We start from the raw sequence: 15,629 nt of genomic DNA, 5'->3' as shown, positions 1-15,629 counted from the left end.
GTTAAAGAGACACTGTGATGACCAACAGGAAGTTAAAGGGACACTGTGATGACCAACAGGAAGTTAAAGAGACACTGTGATGACCAACAGGAAGTTAAAGAGACACTGTGCTGACCAACAGGAAGTTAAAGAGACACTGTGCTGACCGACAGGAAGTTAAAGGGACACTGTGATGACCAACAGGAAGTTAAAGAGACACTGTGATGACCAACAGGAAGTTAAAGGGACACTGTGATGACCAACAGGAATTTGCATACCGCCCCAACAGGTCCACGGAGGACGCCATATCCCATGTGCTGCACACAGCAGCATCACACCTGGACAAGAGGCAGGGGAACTATGTGAGAATGCTATTCATCGACTACAGCTCGGCATTCAATACCATAGTCCCCTCCATACTCATAGCCAAGCTCAGGGACCTGGGCTTGGGCTATGACCTCTGCCAGTGGGTCTTGGACTTCCTGACTGGCAGACCCCAGGTGGTGAGAGCAGGCAACTGCACCTCCTCATCCATCACCCTCAACATAGGGGCCCCCCAGGGCTGTGTTCTGAGTCCCCTCCTCTACTCCCTGTACACACACGACTGTGTGGCTCAGCGGAGTAGCAATACAATCGTCAAATTTGCTGACGACACAGTGGTGGTGGGCCTGATCTCTGCCAACGACGAGAGGGCCTACCTGGAAGAGGTCAAGGTCCTGGCGGGATGGTGCCAGGAAAACAGCCTCTCCCTGAACGTCAGCAAAACAAAGGAGATGATTGTGGACTTCAGGAGGTCGGGGGTCAAGGACTACAGCCCCCTCAGCATCGACGGGGCACCGGTTGAGAGAGTCAACAGCTTTAAGTACCTCGGAGCCTACATATCCGAGGACTTGACATGGACCACACACATTAACAGTGTTGTGAAGAAGGCACGACAACGCCTCTACTTCCTCAGGCGCCTAAGGAAGTTCCAAGTCAGCCAGAAGATCCTTAAGAACTTCTACTCATGTACAATAGAGAGCATCTTGACCGGCAACATCACCTCCTGGTTTGGGAATAGCACTGCACAAGACCAAAGCAGACTACAAAGAGTGACACGTTCAGCCGAACGCACAATTGGAGGGGGGCTCCCCACCCTCCAGAACATTTACTACAAGCGTTGCAAGGGCAAGGCTAAGAGAATCATTAAAGACTCCAGTCACCCGAACAACTGCCTCTTTGAACTGCTGCCGTCAGGCAAGCGATACAGGAGTCTCAAGGCGAGCACAGAAAGACTCAGAAGAAGCTTCTATCCCCAGGCCATCAGGCTGCTAAACGAACAATGAATGAACACTACACAACAACAACCACCAAACGCACATAGCACACACATCCACACGCACACACTCACTTTAAACAAACACACTGTAGCACCCACTCCACACACTTATAGCACACACCCACTTTAAACAAACACACTGTAGCACCCACTCCCCACACTTTATATTTATGGATGAAGGATTGCACTACAACTCGTACACCTTACTGTAAATTGTACCTAAAATTGTACCTCATCCCATTTCTGCTTTGCACTAGATAGTACTGTACATTAGTACACTGCATAGTATTGTGTATTGTATATTATATGGTAACTCAGAACATTGTACATATGTCTATACCGAACACTGTGACCTCATTTTCTTCTTCTAAATTCATGCTATATTATGTTATTATGTTATTTGATACTATCTTGTCTAGCACAGTCTCTGGAGCGTAACAGTAAGAAGCATTTTGTATGAAAGTATTCTGTACTTCTGTATGACAACTATTAAAGAACTTGAACTTAAAGGGACACTGTGATGACCAACAGGAAGTTAAAGAGACACTGTGCTGACCAACAGGAAGTTAAAGAGACACTGTGCTGACCGACAGGAAGTTAAAGGGACACTGTGATGACCAACAGGAAGTTAAAGGGACACTGTGATGACCAACAGGAAGTTAAAGGGACACTGTGATGACCAACAGGAAGTTAAAGAGACACTGTGATGACCAGCAGGAAGTTAAAGGGACACTGTGATGACCAACATGAAGTTAAAGGGACACTGTGATGACCAACATGAAGTTAAAGGGACACTGTGATGACCAGCAGGAAGTTAAAGAGACACTGTGATGACCAACAGGAAGTTAAAGGGGCACTGTGATGACCAACAGGAAGTTAAAGAGACACTGTGCTGACCAACAGGAAGTTAAAGGGACACTGTGATGACCAACAGGAAGTTAAAGGGACACTGTGATGACCAACAGGAAGTTAAAAGGACACTGTGATGACCAACAGGAAGTTAAAGGGACACTGTGATGACCAACATGAAGTTAAAGGGACACTGTGATGACCAGCAGGAAGTTAAAGAGACACTGTGATGACCAACAGGAAGTTAAAGGGACACTGTGATGACCAACAGGAAGTTAAAGGGACACTGTGATGACCAACAGGAAGTTAAAGGGACACTGTGATGACCAACAGGAAGTTAAAGGGACACTGTGATGACCAACAGGAAGTTAAAGGGACACTGTGATGACCAACAGGAAGTTAAAAGGACACTGTGATGACCAACAGGAAGTTAAAGGGACACTGTGATGACCAACATGAAGTTAAAGAGACACTGTGATGACCAACAGGAAGTTAAAGAGACACTGTGGTGACCAACAGGAAGTTAAAGAGACACTGTGGTGACCAACAGGAAGTTAAAGAGACACTGTGATGACCAACAGGAAGTTAAAGAGACACTGTGGTGACCAACAGGAAGTTAAAAGGACACTGTGATGACCAACAGGAAGTTAAAGGGACACTGTGATGACCAACAGGAAGTTAAAGAGACACTGTGATGACCAACAGGAAGTTAAAGAGACACTGTGGTGACCAGCAGGAAGTTAAAGAGACACTGTGATGACCAACAGGAAGTTAAAGAGACACTGTGATGACCAACAGGAAGTTAAAGAGACACTGTGATGATCAACAGGAAGTTAAAGAGACACTGTGATGACCAACAGGAAGTTAAAGAGACACTGTGCTGACCAACAGGAAGTTAAAGGGACACTGTGATGACCAACAGGAAGTTAAAGAGACACTGTGGTGACCAGCAGGAAGTTAAAGGGACACTGTGATGACCAACAGGAAGTTAAAGAGACACTGTGATGACCAACAGGAAGTTAAAGAGACACTGTGATGACCAACAGGAAGTTAAAGAGACACTGTGATGACCAACAGGAAGTTAAAGCGACACTGTGGTGACCAACAGGTAGTTAAAGAGACACTGTGATGACCAACAGGAAGTTAAAGAGACACTGTGATGACCAACAGGAAGTTAAAGAGACACTGTGATGACCAACAGGAAGTTAAAGAGACACTGTGATGACCAACAGGAAGTTAAAGGGACACTGTGATGACCAACAGGAAGTTAAAGAGACACTGTGATGACCAACAGGAAGTTAAAGGGACACTGTGATGACCAACAGGAAGTTAAAGGGACACTGTGATGTGATGACCAACAGGAAGTTAAAGAGACACTGTGATGACCAACAGGAAGTTAAAGAGACACTGTGATGACCAACAGGTAGTTAAAGAGACACTGTGATGACCAACAGGAAGTTAAAGAGACACTGTGATGACCAACAGGAAGTTAAAGAGACACTGTGATGACCAACAGGAAGTTAAAGAGACACTGTGATGACCAACAGGAAGTTAAAGAGACACTGTGATGACCAACAGGAAGTTAAAGAGACACTGTGATGACCAACAGGAAGTTAAAGGGACACTGTGATGACCAACAGGAAGTTAAAGAGACACTGTGATGACCAACAGGAAGTTAAAGAGACACTGTGATGACCAACATGAAGTTAAAGAGACACTGTGATGACCAACAGGAAGTTAAAGAGACACTGTGATGACCAACAGGAAGTTAAAGAGACACTGTGATGACCAGCAGGAAGTTAAAGGGACACTGTGATGACCAACAGGAAGTTAAAGAGACACTGTGATGACCAACAGGAAGTTAAAGGGACACTGTGATGACCAACATGAAGTTAAAGGGACACTGTGATGACCAGCAGGAAGTTAAAGAGACACTGTGATGACCAACAGGAAGTTAAAGGGACACTGTGATGACCAACAGGAAGTTAAAGGGACACTGTGCTGACCAGCAGGAAGTTAAAGAGACACTGTGATGACCAACAGGAAGTTAAAGGGACACTGTGATGACCAACAGGAAGTTAAAGAGACACTGTGCTGACCAACAGGAAGTTAAAGAGACACTGTGATGACCAGCAGGAAGTTAAAGAGACACTGTGATGACCAACAGGAAGTTAAAGGGACACTGTGATGACCAACAGGAAGTTAAAAGGACACTGTGATGACCAACAGGAAGTTAAAGAGACACTGTGATGACCAACATGAAGTTAAAGAGACACTGTGATGACCAGCAGGAAGTTAAAGAGACACTGTGATGACCAACAGGAAGTTAAAGAGACACTGTGATGACCAACAGGAAGTTAAAGAGACACTGTGATGACCAACAGGAAGTTACAGAGACACTGTGATGACCAACAGGAAGTTAAAGGGACACTGTGATGACCAACAGGAAGTTAAAGAGACACTGTGATGACCAACAGGAAGTTAAAGAGACACTGTGATGACCAACAGGAAGTTAAAGAGACACTGTGATGACCAACAGGAAGTTAAAGAGACACTGTGATGACCAACAGGAAGTTACAGAGACACTGTGATGACCAACAGGAAGTTAAAGGGACACTGTGATGACCAACAGGAAGTTAAAGGGACACTGTGATGACCAACAGGAAGTTAAAGGGGCACTTCAAATGAGTTTGAATTTGGCCACCAGTGATGTCATCAGGGACTTTGAATCATTGCATTGTGTTAATTACAGTAATTAATTACAATTGATATTGATAGATAACTTATTACATATTAATATGATATTGTAAGGAAGGGGCAGGACCAGATAAGCTTTGCTTCTTTGTCCCTTCTCAAATAAAAACCATTTGTCTTGAGCTATGTACTATATGAATTGAAAATGGGGGACCCTGATGTAAACAAGACGAAAGTCTTTCTCTGGTCTGCATCCCCTTAACAATTGTATGTATTGAGCCGTACTGTATTGTACCCATTCTGCAATCTGTTAAATAAAGTTTTCATTCATTCATTCATGTTGATTATAGCTTCCATGTCTAGGAAGATATATATTTTTTTTTTTTTTTTATTTATTTTTTTTTGTTATTTCAAGTTTGTGTGTTTATGGTTGTTCGAGATAAAGATCAAATCAAATCAAAATCAAACAGGTGATTGTGATCAAACGGCAGGTGATTATGAAACGACAGCCGTGGTCAACGCACTGTGACGCAGAGCCGCACTGTATGTACTGTACTGTGACGCAGAGCCGCACTGTATGTACTGTACTGTGACGCAGAGCCGCACTGTATGTACTGTACTGTGACGCAGAGCCGCACTGTATGTACTGTACTGTGACGCAGAGCCGCACTGTATGTACTGTACTGTGACGCAGAGCCGTACTGTATGTACTGTACTGTGACGCAGAGCCGTACTGTATGTACTGTACTGTGACGCAGAGCCGTACTGTATGTACTGTACTGTGACGCAGAGCCGTACTGTATGTACTGTACTGTGACGCAGAGCCGTACTGTATGTACTGTACTGTGACGCAGAGCCGTACTGTATGTACTGTACTGTGACGCAGAGCCGCACTGTATGTACTGTACTGTGACGCAGAGCCGTACTGTATGTACTGTACTGTGACGCAGAGCCGTACTGTATGTACTGTACTGTGACGCAGAGCCGTACTGTATGTACTGTGACGCAGAGCCGTACTGTATGTACTGTACTGTGACGCAGAGCCGTACTGTATGTACTGTACTGTGACGCAGAGCCGTACTGTATGTACTGTACTGTGACGCAGAGCCGTACTGTATGTACTGTACTGTGACGCAGAGCCGTACTGTATGTACTGTACTGTGACGCAGAGCCGTACTGTATGTACTGTACTGTGACGCAGAGCCGTACTGTATGGCAAAAGAAAAAAACAACGAAAGGGGAACGGCAGCAAAAAAAAAAGGGAAACGATTCCCTGGTCAGACCACCAGTGTCTTCATCTGTTTTCAATATACTGTCCTGACCTCTGCCTCCATTGGCATGCTCTCATTGCTCTGTTTTCCAGAGTTATAATAATATACTACACCATTATAATATAATGTTGCAGAAAGGAATCTAGTGTGATCAAGACAGAAAATGACTTCCTTGGAAAAAATAAATGACAGAAAACGACTTACCTACTGGTCTCTCGATTCCACAAACATAGTAGTCAAACATTGCTTTTTACGAACAATTTGGTTTATTAGTTATATACAGAAATATATATATATATATGTACATACACGCGTAAAATATGTACACGGTAGACATTTCACAGGGGCTCTCAGCAGCAGAGTCTTTGCACAAGATCCTCTCACGGATGTGGAATGATAAGAGGCTTTTACTCTGAAAGCTCACCCAGTCCACTGCTACACCAGCGTTGAACGGCAGTACGACTCCGGCAGGATGAGTAATGACTCCACTTCTAAAACACCTCATCCTTGCCCACAGCCGTCGCATTACGTACTGATGCTTTACAGTGGCCGTAGCCCAGTCTATTAACCAGTGTGTTATGTGACACGTTTCACCAACTACAGGGTGAGAGCTTATAATGAAAATCTCCCTAATACCTTAATGTATTTAGAGAGGGTGTAATAACGCAAGTACTAAAGTGTAGAAATGTAATGTAATAGAATGAGTACTTACAAAAAGAGTGATATATTGTGTTGTTTGAAGTGACACTGGTAGGTTGTAAATATGAAGCGAGGGGGGGGGGTACTACTGCTGGCCACACCTCAGGCTCTACCAAGAGAGGTCTGGAGAAATGCACACTATAAGTTACTTTATAGCTATATATACATATATATATATATTGTATAATATATATATACTATATTATAGCTATATAGTAACTTAATATACTGTGAATTTCTCCAGAGCCATCTTGTAAACAAATACAATACTTTTTGTATTTTGCCTTGAGGCCTTGTTTGACGGCATTACAGATTCTACCTTTAAAGAGACACACAAAAGAACATCATTTCAGTAAAAACATAACAACAAAACAATAGGAATCTGTAACAGACTGCAAAACTCACACGAGTAGTTGTGGCTCTTCTTTTTTTAAAGTACTTAACTTAATAAATAAAATGTGTACTCCCTCTAAACTTCATTAAGACGTATATATTTAGCGAGACGTCGTCAGTAGTTCTGTACTTACAATACTCTTCCGTAGGTGAATATACACAGCTTTATTATACATTGCAATAGGACCACTGTAAACGTCTCTCTGTAGCGGGTTGGTATAGCCCGCGCAGTACGAGCCTCCAGGACACCGTACATCACGCCACAGTGAACGTCTCTCTGTAGCGGGTTGGTATAGCCCGCGCAGTACGAGCCTCCAGGACACCGTACATCACGCCACAGTAAACGTCTCTCTGTAGCGGGTTGGTATAGCCCGCGCAGTACGAGCCTCCAGGACACCGTACATCACGCCACAGTGAACGTCTCTCTGTAGCGGGTTGGTATAGCCCGCGCAGTACGAGCCTCCAGGACACCGTACATCACGCCACAGTGAACGTCTCTCTGTAGCGGGTTGGTATAGCCCGCGCAGTACGAGCCTCCAGGACACCGTACATCACGCCACAGTGAACGTCTCTCTGTAGCGGGTTGGTATAGCCCGCGCAGTACGAGCCTCCAGGACACCGTACATCACGCCACAGTGAACGTCTCGATTCGACCGCAGAAGGAAGCCTCTCCCGCGTGTATAGCCCGAGGACACGAGGGTCTGAGAGGTGACCGCCTTTGTGCTCAGTGGAGGTCGAAGGTCAGCGAACAGCATGCAGTACTATGTTAAGACTATGGCAGATAAAATATGCGGTAAAAATTATTACATGACTTATGATGAGAAGGAATTAGCGGAGAGTTAATGGAGGCCTGGGTGAGGTTCTAAAGGGGGAACCACCTCCTGATCATGCAACAATATACTGTATGTTGTAGACTACGTATAATTCCATATGTTACTATCCATAAACCAACAGTATTTTTTGGGGGGGGATTCAAAATATACCAAACAATGTGATGGGATAACGGCTCCTCTAGATACCTCCTCCAGTGGGAGACACACTGTATGTTTATTACCTCATCTCAATGTGATCTTTTAATATACCGTAGGGGCCAACACATCAAATCACACAGCTTTAGCTGACGCTCGTCAATCATACAAGCCAAAGACCTTTCAGCCCAATCTCAGTGCTTGACCACACGTCTGCACGGGCGAAAAAAATCGCTGCAGGATTCAATTATATAATATAAACTAAGGCCGTCGCGCTAAGGAGACAATCGACTGATGCCACACCATGGAATCCCTGCAGGATAAAGAACCGTTTCCCGTCATTAAAAATCGATAAGAGACGGGAGCTGTCGAGTTAGCACTCACACGCAACAGTTGTTTGGTTTTGTCCACATTTTATGGAAAAGGTGTACAGTGTTGCATCTTACACTCAAACTATACATTTAAATATATATATTTCTTTTTAAATAGTTTTGAGAAATTGGGACTTCAGTTTGGAGGCAGTGATAGAAAGTTAGCATCACAGAGACGCTAGCCAGCGGACTAGGCTGCTTATTTGCACATTAATAACCCAGACACACGCTGCGCGGCTAGCATCCCAGAAGCTACTTTAATGACCTCGTGAAGGTGTTGCTTTAGGCACCTCGTTGCTCCATAGTACATCATTGTGCTCAATGCTAAGCTAACCCGTTACTGTGACCATGTTCCTTCTCCCTGTACGCAATCTGCAGCGTTATAACATAATAAACGACATCAGTTATCATATTCCAGTTACTCATCTACCGTATAGGACGGGTGTTACCGCGGTTGTGTTGTCGTTCCCTCTGTATGGATTTAAATAAATATAGTGTAATAATTTCCTCGACACTGGTTGTGCTCGTGTTGGTTCGGCCTGGTCCAGTGTCCTTTTTCAAACACAACTATTCATAAACCACAGCATTTTTGTCAATATCTGTAATGCTGCCAAACAGCGACCTCTAGGCAAAAGAGCCCCAAATGGTGTTGTACTTTGCTTTTATTTAGTTTTGGTCTGACATTTAGTAACTTATTATATTGTGGATTTCTCCAGAGCTCTCTCAGTAGCTCTCCCCCCCCCCCCCCCCCCCCAATGTAGAGTTCCCCCACCCCACCTACCCAACCCCCCCACAATGTACAGTTTCTTCGTCAAATGTATATACTCTTTTTTAGAATCTTTTTGTATCACAAACAGTACTGTAGTTGCAAATCTGGTATGTCATAAATGTATAGATGTAGCAGTACTGTCTATCTGTATGTCATATCATGTTATGATGAATTGAAAATGGGGGACCCTGATGTAAACAAGACGAAAGTCTTTCTCTGGTCTGCATCCCCTTAACAATTGTGTGTATTGAGCCGTACTGTATTGTAGCCATTCTGCAATCTGTTAATACAATTTTCAATCAATCAATCAATCAGACCCGGAGGATGTGGCCAGCACAGGCAGCCCCTCCCCTACCCGCTGAGATCCAACCCACACGGCAAGACAAGAAATGAAATGTAAACAAAGTGCAATGCACAAGAGGAGCTCTTTTGCCTCAGTAGAGGTTACAGATTCTACCTTTAAATGTCCACTCAGTATGATATTCCACAACAGTTGTGTGAAACCACGACTAGACTGAACCATCAGACTACATGCCTGTTGCATGTAACTGTGCCTGGTCCCAGTCTACACGGTCCTTATCCCAAACGCTGGAACACCTCAGGGAGTGGACCCATGATATCTAAAGCTGGGTAAAAGAAGATCCTTACGTACGATTTCATGAAATTGATGGATAACTAAATAGTTGGTAATATTGGAAATAGCGGATCAACGAGTGGGAGTTCAGTGTTGCGTTTGTGGCCCCAAGGTCCTTTATGTGCGCCTACTTGACATCCTGATAATACTATCTATACTTTTAGGTGCCTATTTAACATGTTTAAATAGAGTATATGGAATTGCAATAAGGACTAGCTGATCATTTGTATGTTCAATATCTCTTTTCTGACAAAAACTGTAAATGTAAAAAAATTATCTAAATTGTATACCCTGGCTAATAAACAGTCTTAAAGCCTGGCTTATAGACCCTGGCTAAGAACGGTCTTAAAGCCTGGCTTATAGACCCTGGCTAAGAACGGTCTTAAAGCCTGGCTTATAGACCCTGGCTAAGAACGGTCTTAAAGCCTGGCTTATAGACCCTGGCTAAGAACGGTCTTAAAGCCTGGCTTATAGACCCTGGCTAAGAACGGTCTTAAAGCCTGGCTTATAGACCCTGGCTAAGAACGGTCTGGTGAGAGAAACGCCTCTGGGAGTCATATGGTTGATGTTTACTCTTATTTGGAAACAGGATACACAGCACAGTGATAAAGAACTCTTTGCCAATGTGGATTATTGTTTTAAAATGGTTAAAAATTATTATTCACGCCAAACCACCCAACCATCCAGCCAACATCCCACCAACCCACCCAACCAACCACTCAACCACAGAATTAACCCACACACTTAAATCCACAAAAGATCTTCACTGCCAACAGCTTACAAACGCTTTAGATAAAAAAGCTAAACTGCAATACTTGGTGTTAAGAGTTTAAAGGAGTCTATAGAGCAGATGGATTCAAACACACTGCTCCACAGCTAGGAAACAGATACCACCAGTTTTAACAACACAAGATGAAAACTAACAGAAGAATCCTGGTATTTATGAATGTGCCACAAGACTTCATCAGATATTATGAATGTGTTCTGACCAACCTTCTTCTTCAGATATTATAAACGTGTTCTGACCAACCTTCTTCTACAGGTATTATGAATGTGTTCTGACCAACCTTCTTCTTCAGATATTATAAACGTGTTCTGACCAACCTTCTTCTTCAGGTATTACAAATGTGTTCTGAAGACTCTTAACATCACGGTTGGAAAAACAACATTAGTTACACTAGTTATTAGTTAGTGTATCAACCTATCAGTCTACATTTCACCAGGCAGGGGGGAAAGCAGCAGTGGTTTCACTTTCAGCTTTTAGGCTCTTCAACCAGATGTTTCCTCAAGAAAGCCATGTGCATCCGGACCAGAGAAAGGCCCATCAAACGGGCCTTAAACGGGTCAATATGTGTGGTGTACTGCTCCACCCTAGGGCAATCTAAAGCTGGGTTCAGACTGGTGATTTATAAACACCACACAGGTTAGTATCGGTCCGACTGGGGGAGGGGGGGGGGTGGGTGATGTTCTATTGAGTCTAGTTTGCATTGTATCTTCCAAATTAAAAATGATGGGAAATGTATTGGTGATAATAAAACTATCCCTGCAAATTACATTATTGTACACGGAAAATGAAAGGGGCGCGTTTTGACAGGACGTCCGATTTGAAAATCCTTGGCGGAGGACGGCAGACATTAAAAAAACATTAAACACTTTACCGGCACATTCTGGAATTGCCGTGATTATTGTAGCAGAGTTTTACCGCCGTCTCTCGTTCAGAAACAATGATATCCCATTCGCCGTCGTCTACTGCCCTGCTGGACACGTGTACTAATGACACCGTTAACTGTACTCTACCACTGCTGCCCCCTAGAGGCAATACAGCACCGTTAACTGTCCTCTACCACTGCCCCCTAGAGGCAATACAGCACTGTACTCCCCTAACTTTACTCACAGTCGTGTATAAATGACAAGCTAATCTAAAAAGCTGTGCAGAGGAAGCGTTTCAATTTCATGACATTTTTGAAGACCTGGTTTGATTTGGACGGGTCACATGTTCAGGGTCATACTGGAAACAACGAACCGCCCAGAAACTCTTGTGGATCACAAACACATTTTCTTTTTAAATCAAAAACTATTATCAGACGTCACAGATCCGAACGTTTTCCCCCCGGTAACGGCGAGAGTAGTGTTTTAAAGATGCCGAACTCCTACCAGTGATAATCTCTGCAGCATTACAGGAAACCTCTCCGTTCCGTGCACAGTCCACACGCTGCCCCCAGAAGCTGATGCGCAAAAAAACTATTTCCAGCAAGACCTTCTGGGTTCAGATACCGACAGTATCTTTAGTATGTTTCAGTGAGTTAGTCGTGAAATGTATGAAACTGAAAGAAAAATACTATTTTATAACATAATAACTATTTGTTGGTTCTTCCTCTTTTTGTTGTTTTTGAAGACCAGGTGCTGAGGGGTGATGAAGGGTGCTGAGGGGTGATGAAGGGTGCTGAAGGGCGTTGAGGGTATTGTGAGGTTGTTGCTCGCGATGCGTTACGCTCCACTTTCATTTCCCCTGGGGAGTTATCTACAAATCCTTCCTTCATATGGGTCTGCCGTGGGTCTCACTCGGGGGGGGGGTGAAGCAGAGTCAAAACAGAAGGAGTCAAAACTGAAGGAGTGAAGCAGAAAGAGTGAAACGGAGTGAAACAGAAGGAGTGAATCCGAAAAAGCGAAGCAGAAAGAGTGAAACAGAAAGAGTGAAACAGAAAGAGTGAAGCCGAAAGAGTGAAGCCGAAGGAGTGAAACAGAAGGAGTGAAACAGAAGGAGTGAAACCGAAAGAGTGAAACAGAAAGAGTGAAACAGAAAGAGTGAAACAGAAAGAGTGAAACAGAAGGAGTGAAACAGAAAGAGTGAAGCCGAAAGAGTGAAGCCGAAAGAGTGAAACAGAAAGAGTGAAACAGAAAGAGTGAAACAGAAAGAGTGAAACAGAAGGAGTGAAACAGAAAGAGTGAAGCCGAAAGCGTGAAGCCGAAAGAGTGAAACAGAAAGAGTGAAACAGAAGGAGTGAAGCAGGAGTGAAACAGAAGGAGTGAAGCAGGAGTGAAACAGAAAGAGTGAAGCCAAAAGAGTGAAGCCGAAAAAGTGAAGCAGAACAAGTGAAACTGAAGGAGTGAAGCAGAAAGAGTGAAGCAGAAAGAGTGAAGCAGAAAGAGTGAAACTGAAGGAGTGAAACTGAGCAACCAACGCCATGTTCAACAACAAACAAACAAAACCAAACAAAAACGTGGCAGAATCAGATAAGAGTCGGTCGTTTTCCATTTACCCTGAAAGACAAGCTGAAGGCGGGAAAAGTGCTTTTCAGAAGACGACAAACTTTTTTTTCTCTCTTTTTTTGGTTGAGCTAAAACAGACAAGTCGTTATCTACAGTAGAAATGAGGAGGGGAGGGGGGGGGGGGGGGGGGTTGGACACACAGGAAGAGGGAGTTCTACTCAGTTCTTCTACTCCCTCTGCCGCAACACGACCACGGCGTTATTTACAACTCTTTTATTAGTAGTGTTCCTCGTTCCTCTACCCACAGTGCCTTGCAGCAGAGTCCTAATGTACAGAAGAAAAGGCCTTTCGCTCCGCGCCTCCTCCAGTCGACCCGGTCCTGCACCCCTCCCACGCGCTCCCGGGGGGGGGGGGGGGGGGGGGGGGGTCAGAATACGTTTGGGGGCCCAGTGATGTAGCGGGGAGGGAGGTATGAGCTGCAGGTCTTCAGCCAACGCCGGCATCATGTCTCCGGGAGCTGGCTGATGTCGGTCAAGTTGGTGCCGTTGAGGATGACTTGGATTCGCTCCAAGGACTCCGCTTGTCGAATCCGCTCCAACTGGATCTGGGGAGTGCGGACAGAGAGGCGGGTTTAATGTCATCTTCCTGGTTAGAACACACAGGGACAGCCGGGCCGTGTGTGTTGTAGGGTATAGGGGCTGAGCCCAAACGTTCGAACCTTCATTCGTTACGTTGGCATTCGAATTCTAAATCAACATTAGAATATTTTATTTAAAAAAGAAAAAGTATTTTTTTTTCGTTTTTTCTATTAATTCTGTTTAAACCAATGGGGTTTTTCTTCAGTTGCAGATAAAGATTAGGCTACACTAATATTATAGTATTAAAACTGATGAGTTATATTCATTAAAGAAAGTTGATTTAATTGATTTAGTTGGGCTGGGGCTGGGTCTGGAAAGTTGATTTAATAAAAGAAATACTAATTTAATCAGATTAATCACTTTATTCAAATTGAGGATTTAGTTTGAGGATAGTAAAAAATTAAAAATAAAAAATAAATTACAAATTTTTTTCTTTTCTTTTTAATTAAAAAAGAAGGTTCGAACGTTCGTTCGAAAAACCCTGACGAAGTTCGAATCCCAAAAACAGGGTTCGGGGACAGCCTTAGTAGGGTATAACACCGTGGTAACCATGGCAACCAGACCATGTCTCACCTGTAGGGTTCGACACTGTGGTAACCATGGTAACATCATGTCTCACCTGTAGGGTTTAATAACACCGTGGTAACCATGGTAACATCATGTCTCACCTGTAGAGGGTTTAATAACACCGTGGTAACCATGGTAACATCATGTCTCACCTGTAGAGGGTTTAATAACACCGTGGTAACCATGGTAACATCACGTCTCACCTGTAGGGTTTGAGACAGTTTGACGAAGTCTTTCTGGACCTGCTCACTGACGTCCAGCTCAGTCTGTAGCCGCAGCGCTTTGTCCTTCTCATCCAGGACGTGGCTCTCTAGTGCATTCTGTAACCATGGAGACACACACACACGCACACACACACACACGCACACACTATCAAACTTGCGCAGGATAGACTAGATTCCAGTGCACTGCACTCTTGTATATAGTAGTGTTACTGTATTATATAACAGTATTACTGTTAAAGGCCCAGTCAGTGATCAAAATAAGACACGACAACAACAGACTGATACAAGGACTAACACTAGACAACATGCTGTCATTCTCTAGTTGACTGACTGAGCTCTAGATACAAGGACTAACACTAGACAACATGCTGTCATTCTCTAGTTGACTGAGCTCTAGATACAAGGACTAACACTAGACAACATGCTGTCATTCTCTAGTTGACTGACTGAGCTCTAGATACAAGGACTAACACTAGACAACATGCTGTCATTCTCTAGTTGACTGAGCTCTAGATACAAGGACTAACACTAGACAACATGCTGTCATTCTCTAGTTGACTGAGCTCTAGATACAAGGACTAACACTAGACAACATGCTGTCATTCTCTAGTTGACTGAGCTCTAGATACAAGGACTAACACTAGACAACATGCTGCCATTCTCTAGTTGCCTGAGCTCTAGATACAAGGACTAACACTAGACAACATGCTGTCATTCTCTAGTTGACTGACTGAGCTCTAGATACAAGGACTAACACTAGACAACATGCTGTCATTCTCTAGTTGACTGAGCTCTAGATACAAGGACTAACACTAGACAACATGCTGTCATTCTCTAGTTGACTGACTGAGCTCTAGATACAAGGACTAACACTAGACAACATACTGTCATTCTCTAGTTGACTGACAGAGCTCTGGATACAAGGACTAACACTAGACAACATGCTGTCATTCTCTAGTTCACTGAGCTCTAGATACAAGGACTAACACTAGACAACATGCTGTCATTCTCTAGTTGACTGAGCTCTAGATACAAGGACTAACAC

At 43.8% G+C, this 15,629-nt stretch overlaps 1 protein-coding gene across 2 annotated transcripts in view; it reads right to left on the bottom strand.

Annotated features, from left to right (window-relative positions):
• Positions 1–9,709: 9,709 nt before the first annotated feature.
• rabep1 (rabaptin, RAB GTPase binding effector protein 1) overlaps positions 9,710–15,629 on the bottom strand; it is a 109,489-nt gene continuing 103,569 nt past the window's right edge. For both annotated transcript variants that reach the window (XM_084338365.1, XM_084338366.1), the window contains 2 exons: positions 14,564–14,680; positions 9,710–13,759 (listed from right to left, as the gene is read on the bottom strand). In XM_084338365.1, the coding sequence (XP_084194491.1) occupies positions 13,658–13,759; positions 14,564–14,680 (219 nt within the window). In that variant the 3' untranslated portion in view covers positions 9,710–13,657. The remainder of the gene's footprint in view (positions 13,760–14,563; positions 14,681–15,629) is intronic.

Source organism: Notolepis coatsorum (assembly GCF_963971535.1).
Source record: "Notolepis coatsorum genome assembly, contig: SUPER_8_unloc_1, whole genome shotgun sequence".
In the NCBI taxonomy this organism is placed as follows: domain Eukaryota; kingdom Metazoa; phylum Chordata; class Actinopteri; order Aulopiformes; family Paralepididae; genus Notolepis; species Notolepis coatsorum.
Note: the sequence above shows the minus strand (reverse complement) of the source record. Positions and strands in the feature narration are given on the sequence as shown.